The sequence below is a fragment of the Pungitius pungitius genome, chromosome 3 (assembly GCF_949316345.1).
Source record: "Pungitius pungitius chromosome 3, fPunPun2.1, whole genome shotgun sequence".
NCBI classification, from domain to species: Eukaryota; Metazoa; Chordata; class Actinopteri; order Perciformes; family Gasterosteidae; genus Pungitius; species Pungitius pungitius.
Window position 1 is genome coordinate 8120682 of NC_084902.1, and position 24880 is coordinate 8145561.

At 42.8% G+C, this 24880-nt stretch overlaps 1 protein-coding gene across 3 annotated transcripts; it reads left to right on the forward strand.

The window, feature by feature from the left end:
- Positions 1 to 896: 896 nt before the first annotated feature.
- On the forward strand, positions 897 to 24668 carry mcamb (melanoma cell adhesion molecule b). Of its 3 annotated transcripts, XM_037449920.2 has the most exons (17): positions 897 to 1086; positions 17333 to 17457; positions 17542 to 17770; positions 18178 to 18248; positions 18347 to 18434; positions 18522 to 18701; positions 18926 to 19056; positions 19200 to 19338; positions 19438 to 19553; positions 19968 to 20106; positions 20300 to 20427; positions 20633 to 20774; positions 21056 to 21106; positions 21946 to 21975; positions 22343 to 22466; positions 22967 to 23078; positions 23238 to 24667. In XM_037449920.2, exons 1-17 carry the CDS (start codon positions 921 to 923, stop codon positions 23238 to 23240), a joined length of 1974 nt encoding a protein of 657 aa, XP_037305817.2. In that variant the 5' UTR covers positions 897 to 920; the 3' UTR covers positions 23241 to 24667. The 3 variants fall into 3 exon arrangements, with proteins under 3 accessions (XP_037305817.2, XP_037305900.2, XP_037305990.2); XM_037450003.2 differs by lacking the exon at positions 21946 to 21975 and having other exon boundaries at positions 23238 to 24668; XM_037450093.2 differs by lacking the exons at positions 21056 to 21106; positions 21946 to 21975.
- The last annotated feature ends 212 nt before the right edge of the window (positions 24669 to 24880 follow it).

Consider the following 24880-nt stretch of genomic DNA (forward strand, 5'->3'; position numbering starts at 1 on the left):
CACGGAGATTATGCTGACCGTCCGCCATGTTTTTCTTTTCGCTACCGGGAAACTTGATAGTCACGTGACCTATTTGCAAAGCAATGTAAATGAATGGGCCAAAAGAAACGTAACATAGTAACGTTATTTTGGGGGAAAACGTAACATGACTACGTTTATCACGGTGGACCAACGTAGCCATTTCACGCTTTTTTTGGAGACTGGGTTGGGTTACCGCCTGATCGGCACAGTTCATTTTATAGTTAACAATCATCAAAGACACTTTTCCTTTTTTTTCCTTTTTGGGGTGTCGTTTTTAAATAGTCTACTTCTGTTTAGTAAATCCTTATGAAAAATATATATAATTTAAAAGCATATTTTTGATAAATTGAGTTTATCACAGATGTACTGAATTAAAAAAACGATCCACGTAAATCCACCAAAACAGCAGAGCTGATATCATCATCATAAGGCCCATAGGCTCAAATAAAAACAAATAGCAAGTCACGATATAATCACAATGTATAATACCCATGGAAATGTTTCATGTTGGAGTCTTGAGAAACTCATTTACATCATAAATTGATAATTTCTCGCTCTAGACCTCCGCCCTCCTGCTGCTCTCACTCGAGTTCCTCCTTTTTTTGCGCACTGCACAAAATATCAACCTCAGTCATAAATTTGAACTTGGACTATAAACTCTTGTTTCTTGTCATCTAAATAAATCCACAGCAAAACATGAATAGAAACCAAGTTGCCTTAACTCAGTTCACCAAATCCTGTGTGGAGAGAAAAAGTCTTTTCAGACTTTACTTTACTGATTGTGTGGGAGTCGCTCTCACCGACATTTTTTACAGCGGGAGCACCTCCTGCCCGCATCATCTGCCTCCTCACGCTGCACGGCTTTCCTCCCTCATGCAGATCTGTAGGAGGTCCGCTCCATGTCACACACATACACGCACACACACACACACACACACACACACACACACACGCTCACACACATGCCCACACGTACTCACACACCCTCGCCAGTACGGACCATGGCTGCACGGAACACCGTCTCTCTGCTCGTCGGACTCCTGGTCCTCTTTCCCACCTGGGGAGGTGAGTGCCCCGAGAAATGTTTGCACTGTTGTTGTTGTTGTTGTTGTTGTTGGTGATTTAACCACATTCAACACAGGTAGACGTTTGTAAAGCAACCCCGTGTCATGCAAGTAGCAGTAGTATTATAGAACTGCGATGAGTGGGATTTGGGTTTGTAATATTGCACGAGAATAATCAGCTGATGACTCGCGACTGAAGGAGGAGAGCTTCAGGGTTTCATGTAGGTCTCAGAGGAACTGGTGCCATCGGAGAAACTTTTCTTCCCCGCAGCGGGCTCGTGGCACCCAGAGGTGCATGCACGGGATCGATGTGATACCGTGCAGTCCCCCTCGTGCACGACCCCTAGATATATTTGTATTCATGAAAAAAAATCAACTGATTTTTGTTAAAAAAATAATATAACGAAGTTTTGAAGTGGATGTGCCAGTTTCCTAATAACTTGCTTCTTAATGTGAATGTGTGTGGTTGTCTGCAGGTTATGTCATTAGAGGAATGCAAACTCAGGATGTTCTGAATAAACTTGTCAGGGACTGTTGGGACTATCTGTTACACTGTAAAACATTCAAACTTTAAATGAACACAACATACGTTCATACTATGTCATACTTTGCTGACTTCCATGACATATGAAGCTGGGCCAAGCTCGCTGCATGTGTATTTTTAGCCAGCGACGTCCACAGAGGTCCGGTTGTAGTCAGGGAGCTCTGCCTCTCTGCTTTCTGTCTGCTCTCGTCTGCTCCCTGCAGCGATCGAGTGGCTCGCCGTTGTCCCGGGCACCGAGCGATGTTTCTATCACACATGGAGACACGCGGCCAAACACATTCCCAGAGTGAGAGCCAGCTTCTGGCAGCACAGGTCCAGAGTGAGAAGCCCGGGGACAAGTTGAACCTGTGCAGTTGATCAAGGTCTTTAATTGTTCATCAGAGGGCTTCTATAAATCAGCTGTGTGAGAGTATCATTTAGTTTAGTTATAACCTCTAGAGGTGGAGATTTATTTTTAGAAGCGACGGTGTGAGGTATGTGAGTGGGAATCGCACGCCACCAGTTATCCACACTACAGTTTCCTCTGCGAGGCCGGCCCTGTGCATTTACGTCTTTGTTTCAAAAAGACAGGATCAATGTGTCCTTTTCGCCCCCCTCCTCCTCCACCACATCCTCTTCCTCGGGCCCCCTTTGTGAGGCAGACTTCCCTCCTCTCTTGACATCCCACTCTGCCCACGTCTTTACCTTTCCTTACGCCTGTTTGAACCTTTCCCCACTTGTATTGTGCTGATCTCCCGTTTAAGTTCAGCCTGACCGTCTGCTCTCATCAAGCCCACTTCCTCTTCTCCTCTTCTGGACTTCTTCCTGTCTTGCGCTGCTGCCTTTCACCCCTAATCCAAATCTACCCAGACATTCATTGTATTACATTTATTTTTTACTTACGCACATCTGTTTCACTAGATATAGACATTTCAATCTCACGGGGCCTTTGCCAAAAGAGATGCTCCAAATATCACGCTCAGTACGTGAAAACATGCGAGGAATATTTTCAGTCCCGTCTTCTGCTATTGACTTTGTTTTCAGTTTTTCTGTCACTCAATATATTATTGACTCAAACGTTTTATGCTATTGGCTAAAAACCACTGTGGCCTGCCGGATCTGCAAAGGCGCATGTATGTGCACGCACCGCACAAACGAGAGAGATTGTGTCTCCGCCAGATCCCCGATGACGTCAGAGGAAAGACAAACACGCTGCAGCAGTGACCGTCGATAAGGGTACTGTTCACTTCCTGTGACATCAGCTAATCAAGGCGGGCCAAAGAGCAGCCGCACTGGACCTCGCTCATTTAAAGGTCATCAATTTGCTTCGTTTCCATGTGCCCCCCCCCCCCCCCCCCCGAAAGAAGAAGGGATCTGGTCACAGACAGTGAATGCCCTCGTTGTGTTTCGACCGAGGCATTGAAAGTCGAGGCTCCGCAATCTGGCCGACGATCAGAGCAGAGTAGAGTGGGTTTGAAAGGCCTAAAGTTCCTAAATTCAGACCTGTCTCATATGCAGAGACAAGGACGGTTCCTTGTGGATGAAGGAGCAGAAAAAGGATGTCTATGACGGCATTGTTTAATACAAACATATTCTGTTGTGTCAGGTACAGAAGTGTTAGATATTGTTCACGGAGTCTTAGTCACCGGATGATCAAATCATAACCTAATCCCTCTGCCCCCAATCCCGGGTCCTTGTGTGGAGAAAGTTGGTCACAGGCATGCGGCGCCTTATCTCAGTTGTGAAATAAGGCCTTGAGTGGTTCAGACGCTCTGTTTATGTGTTCCCATGCAACAGACCCGCACAGAAAAGGAGAAGTTGTTTTTTTTGTGTGTTTTTTTTTCTTCCTTCTATGCAGTGACGGTGCAACATCAATCTGGAGATGTCTAAAATTGTTTTGGTGAATTTGCGGTTGTTAGGATTAGTGGAACATAATCCAGGTCCCCGGTTAAACCCGGAAAGGAAACGGTACAAAGGCTCCAGAGTGTTAGTCTTGTAACATGAAAAAAGACCAGTGAGCTGATTAATAATGGATCTGAAAACAACACGGTGTGCGATGCGTATATTCTGACAGTTGTTCTTGAAAGGAGAGGTTTTCAGTACCTTCGTCTCTCACAGTTTCACGATTGGAATTTCTAAACACTGGTATGCACCTCACATTGTTATTTAACGGTGAGCGGACAGTACTTTGTCTCCCTTAGTCACGTAAACATTTAGGTGCTCTTTTTCATCACTGAGCGACGCTGTTGTCCCCTGCTTAAGGTCTGATTTGCCCCCCCCCCCGCTCTGTTGCTTTGGCCAATGGTGACATTGAGTATAATTTAGTGCGCCATCATCAAGTGGTGCATAACGTCCTCATAGGCTGGCTTTAAAATGTCACTGTGAGGTTATTACTGCAGTAATGCCGAAACCGAATAGATATTGGCAGTGATGAGGATATTTGTAACGGTGAAGACTTTTTTGTTGTTTGCCACAGATTTTATTCTCTGCAAAAGTCAAAAATCCAATGAAAAAATCCCATTGCTTTTTTGTAATAGGGAACCAGTGTTGTGCTAAGTTTGGAGATCGTCTGAAAATGATCTCTTCCCTGCTGTATTCCGCACCTCAGCCGAAGAAAAGCTACATTTATCTTGGGATGCTGGTTGGATGGGTTAGAATTATAATGGCCGGAGGCGTTGCACTTGGGAGCAGTACTTTGTAGAAGCATACGGTGTAGAAACAAAGGGTTTCCCTTTACTGTTTGATCTTCCTTTTGATGAGAATAACATCCATTATCACCATTACCTGGGTCAATATAACACGTGACTGAGAGGGGGTGGGGGGGATGGGGGCTGTTCAAAGCTCCTAGGACATGGTGCGGTTGTCATCAGGGCTGTTTGTGTGCGTTCACAGAGTGTTTGTGTAACGTTGCTCCAGCAAAGAAACAATCTGCAGCCGAGCCTTGCTGAATAGTATTGTAATATCAACACCTTTGTGCGTGGTCCAACAATTTTACTGTGTAAAAGGAAGGAAGTTAAAATTCACCCTTCTTCAGTTATCTGTTATCAGAAAAAGGAATAATTTATATATATATTTCAACATTTTGATAACAGGCCAATATCTGTAATCTGTAAGTGTTTTTGTTACCACTCAGTTTGGTTTAATGGGAAATGCATCACCAGTGATGCCCAACTGAAAGAAGGTCGCCTTGTCTGCAGATGTGCAACGAGGCATTTCATCTGTAAGTCATATTGGAGCGGCCTCAGCACACATTGGACTATGATGTACGGCTCTGGAATTAGCGGCAGGCTGGATGGGTTTAGAGATCACCTTTTAGAAAGCACAGCATCTTAAGAGCCGGTTCTCACCTGTTCCCACCTACTGCCGCACTAACGGCCTTTAATCAGACGGAAAGCCGCGAACACCAGGTAACAACACACACACGCACATGCACACACACACACACCTTTTGATGAAAAGTAGGGTTTGAAGTTGTCTGTACCATTTTAGAGAATCCTACATTTTGGGAAAAAAGTTGTGGTAAAGGTTGTTCTTTGGGTATTCTTTATACTCTGTGACCACTCAGAGACAAGAATTATCGGAATTAATCAATTGTCTTGCTCTATTTATGTCTGGGTTAAGCATGACCTCAGCCATATATATTTATATACACAACAATTTTCTCAACAATGTTGTAATTCTTAGGATTTAGTGAATCCCTGAGAAAACAAGGCTAATGAGCACAACGCATAAAAGCCTCAGAAATGAGAAAAGTTGTTGGCTGTGAGCTGATCCTTTAATCAACCACAAATTTAGCCAAAAGGAGTCAAGCTCAACAGAAAAAAAAACAGCTATCGGGACATAAATAATATTAAAAGCCTGTCTTGTTTTTGTCCAACTTGAGAAAAGGAAAATTCTTTGGTCACCATAGAACATTTCTTTTTAACTTGTGTGAGAAGTTTTACGGGTGAACGTGGTGCTTTCAAAGCCAGTACAGTTAAAATGAAGTGAATTACTAACCGGGTGAAGGGTTTTGTTGGGTCTACACACTCAGTGTTTTGAAGATGGGGACCTTGTTAACTCTGAATGAAAGCAGGATGTAGGCATTCTCTCACTGACGTATTGTATTCACTGCACAATTCACTGGAGCAGTATTACAGGAGTTCTTATGGGACCCCCTCCCTAATTTAAAGGTCATTTGCAGGTCATGGTGACTTTGTTTTATGAAGCACAAGAGAAAGAAAGCTCACGCTGACCCAAACCAAACTTGCAGGTCCCGTTTTGCTCCATTGGTTCAACCCTTTTCATCCTACACATGAATATGAAATGAAGAGCAGATATGGATGGAATAACCATTATTGCATAGGTCATAAATGCGTATTACTTTATTATTACTTCTTGTCTAATTGTAAATTTAATATTCCTTCAGATAATCAGATAGACTTCTGCACAATGAGTGCGTTGAGTGCAATGATAATAATCACTCGACTCTGTGGGACGGTTAAGTAGTTAAACTCGGGTCACGGTCGCAAAAACAAACCAAATCGAGCTCGAAAATGTTTTATCCGTACTCTTTAGACAAATCCTCATCAGCCAAAATCATCAACATCCCTCAGGGGACCACTGAGCGGACCTCTGTGGTTGTGTAAGAGGTGTTGGGGAGGTGCAGGGAACGTGGCTGCTGGTCATCGGTCAAGTCATGCAAACAATTTACACCCTTAATTACTTATTACAATAGCATTTTAAAGCAGGGCAAAGTTAAGAAGAATATGCTTAAACCTCATGGTAGGTTGGCCATGTTACTGGTATTAATGGGAGAGCCCACAGGAGGTGGGAGTGGTAAAATGTAATACACCACTATTTATGCATTTCAGGGATATCAAAACTTTTGTCTTTTTACATCATTCTTTTGCATTAAGAGCATTGTATTTACTGCCTTAGACGTCACTTTGAGATCTGGGTTTATTGCCTTCAAATCCTTTTTTTTCTCACTTTGTTCCAACAGTTGTTTTGTGCCTCCCAGAGGAGCCAGCTGTTCCTTTCTGTCAGTCACAGTGACTCCGATGTCAGAACGATGGGTTTTACATGGCGGTTAAGCTTAAAGAAATAGTGATCATTCTTAGGCTTTGCAAGGGTTGGGAAGTTTAACCAAAATGTAGAAATCAACACCATTCGAGGGATGTGTGATATATGGGCCTCATGTGTGAAAGTAATCTGGGCAAAAGTTCCTCAACTTCACTTATATCGCTAACGCTCAAATTGTAAGGAAATCCAGTAACTTAAATCCATCAAAACCACAAAAATATCACTCAAAAAACAATAACCACACTGTTGTTCTTATTTCCAAACTTTCACTGTATCTTACGTGTTAACTGTTCTTATTTTGTTAGTAGTAACTATGTGTATTAAGGTTACAGGTAAATTGTTTGACGCTGTGCATTTTGAGGGAAGCGGCTTGCATGTTTTTTTTTGGTTGCATAGAGCAGTGTCTGTTGTCCTCCTCTTCAGATCTGTATGAGATGAGTAATGACACTGTTGGCTCCACACTATTTTAGTAACGAAATATGATGAGATTATGTACGCCAAATTCAATTTGGATGAGATGATATATTTAGTAACCGCAGAGACGAACACGCACAAATAAATACCTACCGATGGCACGGGGTATAAAGTATATTTACTCCTGGCGTATTGAATGTTGGTCTGTCATTTTTTTTTAAGATTTCTCTTTTTAATGGTTAACAAGTAAACCCTAGTGTTTTTTTTCTTTGACCAAACCCATGTGACAAGATCTCAGGCTACTAACATACTTAAAAAATAAACGTCTATCTTTATTAGATATTAATCCCTTAAACTTTGGCCAGGAAAGAAGTGTTGCATGACATCCGGCTACAAAATCTTGCATCCTTGAAAGCAATAATAAGATATTAATGCAGCAGAATACAAAGTACGATTTTTTTTTTTTTTTCTGTACCCGGTATCTGGTACTGATAAGACGGTAACAAGATATGGCCACAAAGATGGGCTTGATGGGCTTTTTCCTGCAGACTTAGAGAGATTGCAGAAATTGGCACGCTGAGCACATGGAGCTGTGAGAACCTCGATGTGTAATTGATTTTTCACAACATGATATACACTCAGCTGTGTTGATGTGGACAGTTTACAGCATTGAAATGGAAAAAAACAGACATTGATTTGGAAGTCAGGGGAGTTTAACTTCAAATCTCCTCAGCTCACCGGTATTATTTTATTATCTAGGAATCCCAATAAAATGTAGTTTGTGGATGTGATGTTAAGACACAGTGTACATCTACTCCTTCAGTGGCTGCTGCAGGTTAACTTCTGTTTGACGTTTCCCTGTCTGTAGCTGGTCTGATTGATGTTTGTCCATACACAGTGGTTTTCTTAAGTTGCATTGTGTGGAGCTACTGTAGCTAGATCTTAGGAAAAGTGAGCTATCAGAGTTTTTGCTACAAAGCTTGAGTGGATCCCTATGTCCTCTGGGAGCTTCACAGGTCCAGGTGGAGACTGGAGGCCTGTCAGAATCTCTGTCCTTTCTCTGATAGTTCAACACCCTGCTTAATAATGGATGTTGTTTTCCTCAAACAATGCTCCATCCTGATCTAATGCACATTAGGATCCTTTTAAACCTAATGCAAGCTGTCAGGCCTCAGCCATGACACTGCTGCTGATGATGACTGATGTTTAGTCACTACTTACACTGTTTGGAGTTAACTTTCATGGTTTGTTCTCCTCTAATATAGTGTTTGTTTTGATTTCTTCACATTTTTTCATTAAATTCTAATCATTACTTTACTCATATAATGAGTTATTTTTTCAATGTAACGGAAGTCTGATTTGACCAACTGTAATTCTATAACCGTCATGCTAAGTTGTAAACGTGGGAGTCATTGCCATCTCTAACATACATCCTTCTGTAAAGGGCATGAATGCAGTATTAGGTCACCACTTCCTTTCTCAGGAAGGAAACCCATTCCCATGACGTTGAGTGACCATTTTACGAAATCTTACATATGTAAAACGCAAGTTTGTAATCAATTGTGATAATCCTCTATCAAACAAACACACACATTTTTAAAAACTCTCACAAGTTCACATACACAAAGGTAGCAAATGTCTCGTCATAAAACAGCATTAAAAGATTTTTCAGTTTATTATTGCCACTTGCAGTGTGACTTCACCTCATGTGTTTATCTGTGATCTATCTTTAGCCATAATATGCCAGCAGCAACGCACATCTCGTACTTGTGAAGTCATGTCATGGGATCCTTCTTTCTCTCACTCTCTTTCTGGGTTTCTGTACCATCACAATCATCATTGTGAAAACCCCCCCCCAAAAAACAGCATCCCGTTTGGCCTTTCCCATACTTCCAAAGCATGTTGTTTTACTCCGGCCTGCTCGCAGAGTAGCTGATTTGGGGACCATTCTGTCATATGGGACGTGGGAAAGAGGATGGAGGGGGCGTTTGTACCACTATGGGAGCAGCCAGGAGGAAATGGCCCTCTGAGATTCACTTAAACACAGAAGAAAATAAATGCAAGCAGGCAAAGATTTGTGAGATTGTGAGAGTAATTTACCAATGTTGTTCTTTTAATATGATTGGTGTCTTGGCTTTGGACATGGGAAGATGAATCATATGGGCATCCCACATGAAGTCAGGAGTCATGTATTCAACTCAAACTTTGCACGCATCTGTGTTTGTACGTGTGTAAAGGGGGGGTTGGGAAATAGTGTAGAAACTGTAGAAAAAAAGGAAGGTTTCTTTGTCGAGTCAAAGGCTGGAGAGCAGGGTGAGCTCGTTTTGGAGTGAAGACCAAAGAGCTGCTCAACAAAGATGGATCAGCCTCGGCTCAGTGAACCTGTGCTGCTGCTCACGGTTTGAAGGCCTGTGACTGGATCTTCAACGCTATGAAAGAAAGAGAAAATATCAGTTATTACTTTACATGTCATTTTGCTGACGTTTTTATCCAAAGCGACTTTCAATAAGTGCATTTCAACCATAAGGATACACACTTAAAAGAGCAAGAAACAAGAAAGTGCAATTTTATCAAATAAGCCGATATAAAACTTGTTCTATCCATAATAAGTGCTACAATTTGTAGAGGTGTGTCTTTAGTTGGCTGCGGTCCTGATGTCATCAGAGACCTGCCAGGAGACAGTTATAATTCCCTTTGGCTTTGAAGGAGGTAAACACAAGCTGATTGAAACCCTAGACCAGGGGTATTGAATTAATATCCAACGAGGTCCAGTTAGAGAGAATTTCATCATGCAAAGGTCCACACCAACAACTTGGCTGCCATGCTGTCTTAAGCACAGCCCCCTGAAACGTGGGCTGGAGTCCGAGCTACGTCTGATCCGTACAACAGGTGGTCTGTTGAAATGCAATAGCGTCACATAACCTGGATAAATCAGAGAGCAATATGACTTCCTCCCCATCTCCCCTGTTGTGTGGTCCGCTCTGATCCTCTCTTCTGTATTTACATTCTTTGGGGGCTTCGTCCCCTCTGCCTTTTAGAAATCGTTAATTCTGATGGCATGTTGAGTGGATACCGCCGGCATTTGGCTCCAGCACCCCGGGGATCAGATGTGTTTGGGAAAGTGTCTACTGGGTCGCTGTGACAAGCTGACCTTGTTTTCTCGCAGACACCGTGGGAATGTGCCGTTTGGTTGCTGCAGCTGCCACTGTCCATCTCATTGTCCCTGCACAAAGTAATTAAGGCATCACCTGGACTCCACACAGGCCTCATGCAGAGCCGCATTCGGCACTTCCAAATGTGTGCAATCTTATGGGGGTTGCATCCAATTATTTTCTTTTCTTTCAGTTTTTCTTGAATACCTTTATTTTGAAAACTATGAAACTATGTGTTGGTTGTTTTGTTTGGACCTAATGTAATGTAATCGACTTGAAATGTATATCACAATTGTTGATTTGTCTTCCATCATTTATTTCTAGTTTTAGCTATGCATGAAAGTTGTGGATGTTCATATTCAATTACCATGAGCATAAAATATTACAAACATGTCATTTGATCCATGACACGCATGGGATCCATTCAATCCATTCACACCTGAAACTCCTGTAATTCCTCAGAGTCAAGTTTACAACAGCTATTTCTATTTGGAGCTTTTGGCCGGTCTTCCCTACTTCAGAAGTTACTGTGTGCAGCCAACATAGCGGGAACAGAGGCATCCACCCCGCACAAGGTCAAAGCAACAAGACTGGTTTTAGAAACTGCTTCTCTTGAAGCAGTGTTAGTAAGGTCACCAGACTCCTCATTAGTGGCGAATGCTCATGCGAGTAAACAGGATAAATAAGCGTGCATATTTATGAAGGAGTGTAAAACACACTCGGGTCAAAGAGCGTGGTGTGGGAGCTATTGTGCACTGTGGATCAAAGAGGTTATAAATGATCTAAAGAATCCATCCAGACCGGATTGTTGGCTTATTCCTTAAAATAGCAAAACAAAATATGTATTGCATGTGTACTTATTGTATTGAAAAATAATGGCTGCACAATTTCATGCTTATTTATTACTTCATTTGTCCCTAGTGCAGAAAAAGCAATCTTTCTTTTTGTTCTGTGTGGTTCATTCATGGCTTTATAAACCCTGCATGTTGAGTTTATGGAGATGTTTGGGGGATTCGTTAGTCACTGAGAATCATTTTCGTTTTGAGTGCCAGATTAAAGCCAAAAGCCCTGTGTGCGTGTGTGTCCGTGTGTGTGTGTGTGTGTGTGTGTGTTAAAATTGCCTTGCGTCCCAGCACTAATTTGATTGATGAAAATGTGACAGGGCCTTCAGTGTATACGTTGTTTTTTAAGAGCTCCTCATAACATTCCTTTAGAACATTGAGCCAAGCAGAGTTGACCCACACTAAGAGGAGCTTCTGTTCTGGCAGTGTGTCCATGCAGGGAGGATAAGAATGTGGCTGCGCCCACCCGTCCCTCAAACATGTCTACCAGGAATCGTAGTCCTCCAGGAGACACGATCCGCTGTATTTGCATGTCAAGACATTTTAGCATTTCTTGCCCTTAAACTAGTTTGAAGTTTTGAAAGAAAGCCAACATTTCCTAACGGCAATATCACAAACATTTCAGAACATGTGCTTACAGATTCAGATGAAGGTACAGTATTCAACCATCATAAAGTTTAGGGACTTTAGGGCAAAAGATAAAATGTAGTACAAAAAAAAGCATCCAAAGTAAGTGTCAAATTGGATTTGGCTCAATGCAAATCTCTCAACCCATAAGATAATAATTCATAACCATCAGAATCTCCGGTTGTTCTCACAGGCTGAGTAGTTTGTACCAATAATGAGTGAACTTACGCTGTGAAATTAGTGCCTCCTGAACTATCATAAGTTGAAGCATAAACTCTATTAAATGCGCTGAAAATTCAAACCTGCACCTTGTTTATTGATTGTGTGTGATTTAAACACTTGCTTATTTTGAGTTTGTGGTATTTTATCTACTAGGTTGATATTTAAAAGCATAATTTAACATTTGCAAGCCATAACCGCTCCCCTCCAGTCAGAACTATAATGCATCTTTTTTTTAGTTATGAATACCTCTGGCAGGCATCCGAGAACAGCTGAATGAAATTATTGCCTTTTAAAGTAAAAGGTGCCTTTATGTGAAAAGAAAAGGCACATAATTCACATCCTGCAGTGGAAACGACAGTGGAAGGTCAAGGATCACTGCTTGACAACATGCCCTCCTCCCTGCAAGATACTGTAATAGTGCCATTGAGAGATTAGTGTGCTAAATGTCAGAGAACCAAACACCCTCTTTCTTCACACTGCTTGATTCCTCCCACCTCGGCCTTTTCTTTCCCGATCCTCTCTCGCTCCACTCACTTTCAGTCTCCACTCTATTCAACCCATGTACATCCATACGGAGAGAAGCCCGACTGAGGCCCTCTTTTCCCATGATTCCTCTCTCCGTCCCACCCTGTCCTGCAGCGGAGTTGCTATTTCTGGTGCCAGTCGGGTCAGTGCACTTTAATTCTGCCGCATCATCTAAGCAAACAAGCTTGATAGGCCATTGTTATTCTTAGAAGTGACGGGGTTGGAAACACGTCCCTGAGCTGTCGCTTCGTTCTGACTTGTCTGGGGGCAAATATTTGTTTAAAAGTTATACACACTGCGCTCTGTCAGGACCACAACGTTGGGAAGTCCTAAAAAATCATGTTTGAATGTAGTACAGGCCTTGTTGTTGATTTTTCTCAGCAGTGCAACCGCGTGACACGTTAAGCCAGTGGGCGATGGCGAGCATCTAAAACTAGGTTCATGTCCAAATAGAGACACACACACACACACAGAGAGGAAGCTGTGCTCTCCCTCTATCATTACCTCCTTTTAATAAACCTGCTCGTCCTTTCGTGCCTTAGTTTAGCCTCATCGTTATCTGAAATGTCACAAGTGAATTAAACATGATTTGGAGTCTAAGCAGGGAGATCACCAGTATGTAAATATTAATACAAAACCGTAACATTTGTTTCTATAGAAGGACTATGCGAGGCAAACGTCATCCTCTCTCTTTCAGTTTAGGGACTTTTGGACTAGACGTTTCCTTTCGGAGAGAAGAGAAACGCTGCTTCACCAAATGAAGTGGTTGGAAAATACAGCTGTTGGATGTATGTCATGTGCTCTGAAACATTTGAATCTCATGTAGTAATTTGTTTAGTGCTGGAGTCAAGTTTGGGTCAGTTAGACACAGATCAGAATCCTCTGTGTGTGTGTGTGTGTGTGTGTGTGTGTGTGTGTGTGTGTGTGTGTGTTTTATCTGACATGCTCATCCCACATCACAGCTACTCTGCTTTGATCAGATATTTTTCCCTTGTAAGGCAACATTTTCCATTGTTCAAAATGTTGTTGTGGTATTTACCTGGTCTGTCTCTGCCGTCTTGCAGTTGAATAACCTAATAAACTCACTGTGACGCCACAGTTACAGGTTAATGTTTGTTTATCGTGTAAACACCTCACACTCGCATTTGTAACATTTAAAGTAAAATAAAATCTGTCTTCTCGTATACTTTAATGTGCTAAAGTCTACCTCGAGGACCTCAGGCCTGTTTATAAAGTATAGTCCTGGTCCCCAGACAATAAAATGTCATCAAGTCACTAACATGACATTTTCTGAGCATTTCCATGTTCATCTAATTACCCTTTCCGTCGGACCGCGGCGTTGTTTTGTCGAGCATTAAAAACTTTGTGAGCTGAGTCATCTCACTGTCCAGAGGCCGGTCGCCGGGCTTTGAGCTTTCATCCGCGTCGCTGCCCCGTCTATTAGAGATAACATTTCTGTACGAATCAAAAGCTTTGAAGCGTGTATTGCTGTTTAAATAACACTTTTTCTAATGTGTACTCTTTTTTTCACTTGCAACACTTGTGGAAAGAGTCTCTCTATTGATATTCAGAGCAGGTGGATGGCCTCTTTACTAATGATATGTCAATGTCCCACATATCGCATAGAGAACCTTTTAAAGTAAAGGAAAGACAGAACGTCATTACTTTCATTGCTGTTGAACTGAAACCACAATCCCTTCAGGAGAGTATGCTTTTGTTGCACTATACAAGTTTCCATAAGTCATTGTGGGACCGTGTCCTGCACCTGCGCCACCTTTCCGCCAGCCGGTCAGATTGAAGTCAAAAAGAGCGCAGGGCGATCATCTGGGTTGAATGCCAGTTAACGTGCTTGAGGGTGGACGTCCTCCTCTCCTCTCCCTTCGCAAATGGCCATCTGTGGTCTGGGCCAGGTGCCAGAGCAGAGAGGGAGAGAGAGAGGGGGGGGGGGAGCAGAGGGAGCAGGTCCACTGCAGCCTGTCAACTAAAGCCTTCATGGTCAGAGAGTCCAAACAGATTCCGGCCTTTGAAGGAGCACATGCTTCATCTCCTCCGTCTACTGTACGCGGCAGAGCAAAGCACACAAAGTCACGAATGTCTATGCATAAATAATCCTGATTTCTGCTGATCAACTGACAATGGATGTCTTTGTTTTTGGAAAGTTTTTTTGTTCTTGTCCCTAGAGGACTAAATTAAGAGATTACATAGCTGAGATTCAGGACGTTCTGTTATCGTCGCTCTCCAAAGACAGAAACAGATTGTGCATTCTGACAAAAGGCTTTGACTTCACTGTACATGCAACAATGTCTTTGACTTCCCCCAAGAGATTATCTTATCCTGGCTCTGTTCTCCTTTTACAGCAGCATTATTTTTGTCTTATCTTTAAGTGCCCATAGGTTTGCAGTGCCTTTGAATACAATCCACCCTTTTTGAGCTGCGTTTAGGGAAGTGGGGGTTAGGGTTAGTTCTGGGATATTTAGCTTTACTTTATGAAAAGTCACATACACAGAAAGCCTCAGTTGAATGCTTTCTGTGTATGTGATCCAGACTCAATAAGCTTCATAAAGTAAAGCTAAATATCCCTTTTAACTGCTTACGATACGTTTTTTAGGGTAGCCAAATCCCTCCTCCCTACAGCAGTAAATATTTACTATGGAGTACGGACATTGTACTTTCTTGTGGAAATCACAGAGAGAAAGTTAAATTAGTTTTCTCAGGGTCAAACGCACACTCTTCAGGTGTAGGGAATACTGTTTGTTAAAGCGGATCATAAAAATAGAGGGGCCCCACTCTCCCAGCATACTGTTCTCGGAAAATAATGTTTAGCTTTATTCTTTCATACTGATTCAGAACTTTTATCAAATGTTGATGGACTCCCAATATCTCCTCTCCCATCCTCAGAGGGGGATCGATGGGAGGCCTTGGAGCGCCAGCAGCGCTGATTGATGCACTGTGGAGATGAATGCTGGTCAAATTACTAACGAGATCTGATTGAGATTCCTCTGAGTAAACAGACTGCAGCTGACAGACAGGATAAAGGAAAAGTTTATGAAACATTTGGTTCGATCTAAATGAGAGATCTGATTCTTCCCCTCTGAATCCCAATGCTCATCCTGAGGGGAGGGGGGGTTTCTCGGCTGGGGAGGGGGGATGCTGCGAGTGAGTCAGCGCTGTCCATCCAACGCTAATGGCCAGGAAATGTCTATGTTGACGAGACTAATTGGATTCCTTTAACAGCAAAGCATCCGTCCAGCTACATTAGCTGGCGGTAAACAGCAGCACACAGCAGGGGGGGGGGGGGGGGGTGGGAGAGCAAACGGGGGGGTTGAGATGAAAACGGAGGGAGGGAGAGCCGGGAAAGAAGGGGAAGGCATGTTTATTGTTGATGCAGATTAAGAAGCAATCAGGTTTAGTGTGGCGGCAAAAGCTGTGAACGTTTGTTACCAGTGCGGATGATGATGATGATGATGATGGAGGGAGATGCCAGGAGAAGAGGAGCGTCTGCTGGGTAATGAGATCATCAGCAGGCATCCCGGGTGTTATGGCTTATACACTTAGCTGCAAAACTATGATCACAATCGTTTTTCATAGATGACGTGTGTTCAGATGCAGAATAATAGAATCCTATTTTGTCTAAATTTTAGCAAATTAAAATGTGAAACATTTAACTCTTTACAGAAACACGAAGCTCTGGATTTCATCTTGGTATTTTGATAGAAAGTAAAAACCTCTCTAAATAAGATATGTGACAACCATGTAACAATAGTGAATGCTAAAAGCTAGCAGGAAGCTTAGCATAGCTGAAACAGGAGCTAGCTTGAGCTAGCGTTCCGGCGTGCTGACATTAATATCTGGTCAAACAAGCCATTGTCAAAAGGAAAGAAAGAGCTCTTCCTTCTTTCAAAGTCTCGCTTTGACTCACTGGCTTTTCTTTTCTATTTACCGAATCTAATAGTCATGTCATGATAACTATCCAAGCACCATGTTTGGGTCACGTGTTGGCAACTGAACTGTCTCTATGATAAAGCAGATTTGCAGAGGAAGACCATCCGACATCGTCGTCCTGGAATTTTTAAAACGTATTATACAATAATATACATTGTGTGTCTGGCATGTGTGCGTCTGACGTGAGACTTCATTGTGTATCGTCTGTTGTGCTCCTTGGGATTTAATTGAAAGAACGGCTCCATTCAGCAACACAATGGACAAGCAGTCAGGAAAGCCTCAATCACAGCGGGGTAACCTTCAGGCCACACTCCACTCCATCTCGTACATCTAACGACACACTGCGATGTAAAGTGTAATTGGGGGTCCCTCTTACCCCAGTAGACACAAACTGTAAGAGGAACCCCCCCAATAACACTTCACACCATTCTATGATAGGGCGGTAGGGTGGATAGAGACCCTGGAAGGGGAAAACCACCTCGTTCAGTCGAGACGCAGCGTGGAGGAACAGTGGGGCTTCTATGCTGCCTGTAAATTGAGCCTTTCTTCCTGGGAGAGGGTGACACGGTGGAATGCAGAGCAGTAATGTGGACATGGGTGGGCTTCTCATTCCTGTCATAGCATCACGCTCTTCCCTTTGACCCCCCGTGACTTTCTCCTCTTTTCTTTTTTGTTTCAATGCCTCCTTTTCATTTTGTGTCTACTGGGGTGTGTATGCCAGGGAAACTATCTATCACCATGAAACTGGGTCTTGAAAGGGGGGGGGGGGGGGGGTGGTGATCATAAGTTACAACTATTAACCATCAGGTTCAGTCCAATCAGTTCAATAAAGGTTAATTGGCTTCATGTTTTTTAATGGCTTACACAGTGTATTGGCCTAATGCAGATATGTTGAGAGAACCCATTTAACAATTATACATGGTCTGTCTCTTTCAGTGATGGCTAAAGTCGAGATGAACATGGAGGGCAGAGTGGAGGTGTTGAAGGGAGAGGCGGCTCCGATCACCTGCATGTTCACGTTATCCGAAGGCGTTGGCGACGTGATCATAGAGTGGTTTTACGTGAGTTGAAGCAGTCCGGATGCACGCATAAACAGAGAATGGTGTGTCCGAGCCTGTGTGACGTTTGACGTGTTTGCACTTTAGGTGACAAAGAGGGGCTGGCAGAGCATCGTCAAACAGGAGCCAGGCAAAATGGTGGTAGCAAAAGGCACACAATTCACAGACCGGGTCAGTGTGAACGGTACCGGAGCCACCGGAGTAAACGTGATGACTATCAACGATGTGCAGCCGGACGACGAGGTGGAGTTTATCTGTTCCATCACAGATCTTGTAGAAGGGAGTGCAAACGGAAGCACAAAGCTGAAGGTGTTCGGTAAGATTCAAGCTGAGATGCTGTTGACCTGTCTTCAGATACTTGTGTGCCCAAAATTTAAGCTTTTCCATTCCCGTAGTCTATTTAAACTACTTCACAACGCCGGCTCCAAACCTATTTTAAACTTTAAAATAGTTTCCAAACGCTGGTCTCTATTTTTCTTAGTGACAATTAAATGCTCATTTGAGAGCTATCACACCTTTAAACTTCAGGTTCAACTCAACCTAAGAAATACTCCTTTAACTCCCAAAAGATTTACTTGTTATGCATGACACAGGCGCCACAATGTTCATCTGATTCTCTCTTGGTCACTGTCACTTTTATTTGACGTTTCAATGTGTCACTGCTCAATATGTTTTTTTTTGGCATTTTCACTTTGTCCTAAACGTGCTCATTTTTCTTTGCAGCGGAGCCCGACTATCCCACCATCGAGGGTGTGACGACGGGCTTCTCAATTAATGAAGACAGCCTATCCAAGGTAAACAAGCTTTGAAACCAGAATATAATGACTAACTATTAGGCTAAAAACAATTCCTTGAATAAGGGACTCGTCTCATTCTCTCTCCTCTCCTACAGATCGGAGCCTGCGAGGTCAAAAATGGCTTCCCCAAGCCAAACATCAATTGGTACAGAAACAATGCACCGATGCACCCTGCTCCGGATGGTGAGATGGACTTACATCCACGTCTACAAAACCCTTCCATACCCTACACGGCCTTTATTTCCTTGCCTGTTCTTCCTTGTTTTCCAGTGTTGAAGGTGGTGCCCAGTTCCACTTTGGATACCAATGGTCTGTTCCATGTCAGGAGTGAACTGTACATGAAGGTGGTGAAGGAGGACAAAGACGCTAAGTTCTACTGCGAGATCAAGTACTTTGTCCCTGGAGGATTAGAGATGACCGAGACCAGCTCTATTAACATTACTGTATACTGTGAGTGTCATAAATTACACTAAAATGAAACCAGATGTTGTAGATGCTGTGTAATTAATTGACGTGAGCATTAAGCATTTATGTGCATTCTTATGCCAATATAAAAAATGCATCACTTCTATGGTTTGGCTTGCGATGATTTGCCTTGTTTGGATGTGGGGATCAGAATAATCTTCTACACCTTCAAGTTTGTGGTCTGGCTTGAATTCCTCTCTCGGTTTCAGACCCCGCTACAGAGGTAAATATTTGGGTGGAGTCACCAAAGGGCATCATCAGAGAAGGGGACTCCGTCGAGCTCCAGTGTCGTGACAACGGGAATAAGCCGTCCTCCATCTTAACATTCTATCACAAAGAGGTAAGAGAATCAACCCTTTCTCGCCCGTTATTTACGCACTGGAAAAACCACCAGCGCTGTTGCTGCTTCCTGGTTTTATTCAACAAATTGTTGTTTAACGCCAAATTTCAATGGACTGATCCGATCATTTTGGCTTCTTGTAGGAGGAATACACTTCAGAAAACAACGCGTTGGTCTTGCATAATGTCACCCGTCTAAACAGTGGATTTTACAAATGCATCTCTATGGACACGGACACCTACGATAATATCTCTTCAAAAGATGCCATTGTGTTCGTCAACTGTAAGGAGATCTGTGACCTTGGATAAATACAACATACCAGCCGGGTGACTGCACGTGCCCGGTTTGATATTCCTTCTCTCTCTCTCTCTGTGGCCGTAGATCTGGACGCCGCCGTCGTGGTGCCTGAAGGCGATGTTGTGCTGAACAAAGGAGGGGAGCTGACGGCCACCTGCAACGCCCTCTCTTCTGTCTCCACACAAACAGTCTGGATGAAGGTCACAAACAGCAGCAACATTTTGTAAATCTGCATTAAGAAAAAAATGTTTTGTGTGCAGTCAAGTACATTCAACAGATTCAGGTTGGGATCAGTCCACGCTATATATTTATATTCATATAGTTTGTCAGATTAGGCCCCTTTGTAGGGGATCGGGACTCAAATCTCAGTGATGTCAGCCAGACAGAAATAGTTAAATATTTGTGTTAGAAAAGACTACACCAAAAACGGCCATTAAATTATTTTTTTTCTAATTATTTTGAGCTGTATGTAGTGAACATTGGTCAAATAATAATACTTTTCAGTTAAAATAGGAATTTAAATGTGATTTTGATGATTGAATTTTTAATGATAATGCACGGCAAAATTTCTATTAAATTAATCTATTTGTATATTTGTGTGTGTGTGTGTGTAGTTCGGAGAGGTGGTTTCAAGCAACCACAGTCTGATCCTTGAGAATGTTACATATGACTCAGCGGGGACATACCTGTGTTCGGTGACTGTGGATATTGAGGGAATGCAGACCACCAGGACACTTGAGGTCAAAGTCCAAGGTAAATCTGATCACAGATATTAAATATTTAATCGGCTGCATCCCTCAAGAAATGCCCGAATATATCCATTTTTTTTAGTTTCAGTTGAACTCTTCCGGTCAATGCGGCCGTTTTTAATGGAAGGTCTTTGTGGCTTAGCAACTGTTACTTTGATAGTTATGGTCATCACATCGTGTTTTGCTTCTCTCTGCAGGCCCACCACAGATCATGAAGCCAGACCACACGGAGATGGAGGAGAGCGCTGAGACGACCGTGAATCTGAGCTGTAATGTTCGAGGTTTCCCTATTCCCACGGTTATCTGGACCACCGCCGATGGAAAGGTGAAGCAGAGGGAAGGATTGCATTTTTATTAGCGTTACAGCTGCAGCAGAAAGGCACCTTTTTGTCAAATGTGTCCTAATTAGATTCTAATCTAATACTTTTTAATCCCAAATAACCTCAACGGCTCTACCAAAACATCATGTTTCAATTTGGTGGGATTTGGTGCTACACAAAATAAATTGAACTGAATTGTGTTTGTACCAGATCCTCAAAGGAAGGTCTGACATAAAGGGTGAGGGTGAAGTCCTGAGTGTGGTCAGCATCCAAGTCACCTCTGACATCACGGCGTTCTGCAATGCCTCCAACACCTTCGGCACGGACTCGTTGGCCTTCAACATTAAAGCCAGTAAGCTCCTTCTCCGACACCACCCTTTGTGTTTATTTTCCTGTTCGTCTCTACCTGTTGCCCCCCACCCCCCCTCTCACCGGTTCCTGCCATTGTTTATTTCATCTTTGGTTGAGTCCATCGAGCTTGACCGTGTGCGTTTCGGTGATTCGGTGTTGTCGTTTTGGAGGAGACGTTGTGAAGCCGTGCGGCTGTTATATGTGCCCCCCCCCCCCCCCCCTCCTCCCACCCCTACTCACCCCGATGTGTTAACAAGCCTGTCCTCCCGTGTGTTTCTTCAGTCGTACACACCACCACACCAGCCACCACTACTACGACTACCCCTGCCAAAGGTAAGCTCAGAGAGTTTAAGTGAGAGTGAAGCACTAGAAGGTCACTGTGTGCACATTTACTGTCGGGTGGAAGAGTCCCTTTTTCAGACAGAAGGAATGCGAGCAAGAAATAAAAAGTCCAAAGCACCTGAAGCCGCAGGGATTATCGTCGGATTGAAAGGACATTGCGGCACTGTGATGATGGATTTTCATATTACTGTCATTGCTGTGAGGTGCCTTTGTGACTCATGTCAGATCTGCTTTTTAAGTTATTTTAGAACACAATTATTTCGAATGAGTTTTACAAATAATCTGCCAATCCAGTTTCTTTCAAATAAGACAAACGCATTAAACCCAATTTTTTTTTAAAAAGAAGAAGAAAAAAACATACACAACTGGCCTTGTGCATTCTGCAGCGCTGAGAAGTGTTGTGTTCCTGCATAATGGCACAAAGACCCGCCCAGGGTGCACAAACACAAACACACTCCCCTCAGTGGGACTCGAGCCGGCAGCTGATGCTTCAGAGCACTCCCAGCCAGTCTCGTGACTCCCATTAGGTGTGTTGTTTTCTCTCTCCTCCTGCTCCCCTTTCTCGTATATACATCACGGCAGAATATTTCCAGCTGTTGTTTCTGGCGAAGCGCTGGTTGAATTACGTCCAACAGGGGGGGGCCGCCCCCAGGGGGGAATGGCGCTTGTTCTAAAGGCCAACGTAGGATCCTCTCAAAACATTCACTGTCCCGTTCACTCGCTTGCTGAAGGTCTGAACCGCTTGTGTATGTGTTTGTGTATAAAACTCATTCAACGTATGATCCAACTAATAAACTAATAAACGTTCCCATGTGGTTTTTCTCAAAAAGAAAACATCCCAGCAAAGAAAATCAAGAAAGGTTTGTATGTTGAAAACTGTCCCTAAATAAAGCAATACTCTCTCTCTCTCTCTCTCTCCCCTTCCCTTTTCTTTTGATGAACAAAAAAAATTTCACCCCATCATCTTCACCTTTTCCTGTGCATGTTGTCATATATACTTCTCCTGCTTACACTCCTGAATGACTTTCTCTTATACTGGTTGCCAGGTTTAAGTCACCCGAGTGACGCACAGTGCCGCCCTCTCTGAAATGCTTTCTACAGTTCCTGCGTAATGTGGAATGCCGCACAGCCTGCCCGACGCCACCCCGCCTCCCGCTGTCATCTCATTCGTAAGCCATCTTTCAGCGAGTAACCCCTGTCGTGGTCGTTGTGCTTCTCCCCCACCAGAGGGCACCGGCGTCGTCATTGCGGTCGTCATCATCTGCATCCTGCTGCTGGCCGTCCTGGGGAGCGTGCTGTACTTCCTCTACAAAAAGGGAAAGATCTGTGGGCGGTCCGGTAAGCAGGACCTGTAAGTACAGCCGGGAACAACTTGATTTAGAAGCGGCAAGATGAACGTTGTAAAGTGTTTAAATGCCATGTGTTCAACTTCAATGAATCTGGTACAGTCAATTCAATCTGAAAACTTGTTCCTTTTTAAAAACATTTTTTTAAAGAGAATTCAAGATAATATCAAATGATATTCCTTGATATTTTCCTAGAGGGGATTTCCAATTGTCATTGGCCATTTGCCAACATGCATTGTGTTACAGTATGTCCGCATGTACATTCATGTCACCTCAAAGAAATCTCAACCGCTATTTATTGTTAGCTATAATTCAGCTATGTATAAATACAATTGAAGCGACATGCTACATGTCATATTTTATGTTTTGCTTCCGTCATCTTTTTCCTCTGCCTCCAAGCGTCCAAAAGGTCCATTAAAACAAACAATGGATCGTCATTGTTTCGGCAGCAGAGTAGAAGTATGTTTCCTGTATTAAGGTTTTTTTTGGGGTGGGGGGTTTGCAGCACTAAAGAGAAGTCGGGCAAAGATAACATCGTGGTGGAGATGAAGAACGACAACACTGAGGAAGCTGTGCTCCTCGGGGTCAACGGGGAGAAGCAACCGCCCCGCAACCAGGTAGATGTCAACGGTTGGAACGAAGGGGGTCGTGGCTTTATGTGATTTTAGTGATTTTATATAGTTCCGCCTTTCAACATAGTAACTCACCTCTCTCCCTCACTCTCGCTCTCTTTGTGTTCCTAACGTGTGTGTGTGTGTGTGTGTTTCCCCCTGCAGTGAAGGGCGCCGCCTGCCTGGATGCACAGAATGGAGGAGGCTGCTCCCGTACCTCCCTCTCAGGCTCAGCTTGTCCACCAGTTATTACCCGTCTGAGTCCCAGTGCTTCTGTGCTGCAGCTTTTGCTTCCTGCCTGTTACATCCAGCAAAGCGTTCTGTTGGAATGAGCTTTAAAGAGATTTGTGCCCGATTACCAAAAGCCTTGCGTACTGCTGACTGTCTGTAGAAATCATTTGAGCACATTGACCAGGGACTGTTTTTATACCCGACTACACACCACCTCAGGCCGAGGAATCACTGAAGAGCCGCCTGAAACAGCTCTTTATTAAGTGTACATATCATAATCTATGTATATATTTCTTTATTTAAAATAACAGTATAGAAGACACAACCAAAAATAAACAACCAGACAGTGTTTTTTTTAGTTTTGGTGCTCTTTTTGGAGAGCAAGAAGTGCTTGAGTAGACGTCTTTACTTGTAATGTCTCTATGCTTCCTGTTTAAGCCGCACACTGAAGCCCCCACCAAAGGTCCTTTTAACTCTAAAAAACAACGTTTTAGGTCATTTAATCACGCAGCATCCATATTTATAGTTGTTCTTCTCTGCAGTCTTTATTGCACAAGATATTTGAGCAAGAATGGTGACTATGTTTAGCATTTCACATAGACGGGTTAACATTATTTGTGGGTTGCTTTCCTTCACAGTCTAGTTTTGATATGTGTGTTTGAGTGGAAGTGTTGCAGACAGCCATATTAAAGTTGCAGGTGCCTTAGAAACTAAATCAAAGCCTGTAGAAATATGTTTTTATTTAATGTTCAGTGCACTGATTTAGTTATTCTTCATGCTGTTGTGTTTCTTTAGTGTGAAACAGTGGTTTGACTGTATGTGAATACAAATGATTTCAGTAGTTATTTTAATTATTTTTGTAAGAGGAAGGATATAATAAAATGATCATTTGTCAGTGTTAAATATGGTTCACTGCATTAAGTTACCTTCCTGAAAAAGAAAAATTGTATTCTGTACATTTTACTTTTAAGATTCAGTTAAAACCTTATCAGTTGGATCGCAGAGACAATCTCCCTTAGTGACTACTGAAGAGGGGGAATGACCGTGACTTTGCATATGCAGATTAAGTTAGTAGACAATCAGCAGTAAATGTGCATCACTGTTCAGTAGTGTGCAGGTAGCCTCCACTCAGCCTCCCAACGCCGTTCGTCTGTTTTGTTCTGCTGCTTTTACAAACTACCACTGCTACATGGTTTTGGAAGTGTGTGAAGTCTGAAAAAAAGGCCTTGGAGTTGTGAAATGTAAAATTAATGTCATTCAAACCCTTTCTTCAACCAATTGTTTTCATTATTTGTAGTTTTTGAAAATTATACCAAATAAAGATTTGACTGTTAAATGAAAAGAACAGTGTTACGTTTGTGAACCTCCACTGAATACAAATCACTGAGCTTAACTTCCTCGAACCTTGCGTGAATGCTCAACTGAACGTTGGCATTGTACAACAAAAGAAAAAAAGCATGTTAATGTCCGTCTAAAGAAATCATGGAATAGTAACATTGTTTTTTAAATCAATCAAAATATAGAATGTCAGAAATAGGGCAAAGATTCAACGTCAAGTATGTTAGAATTAATAAAAT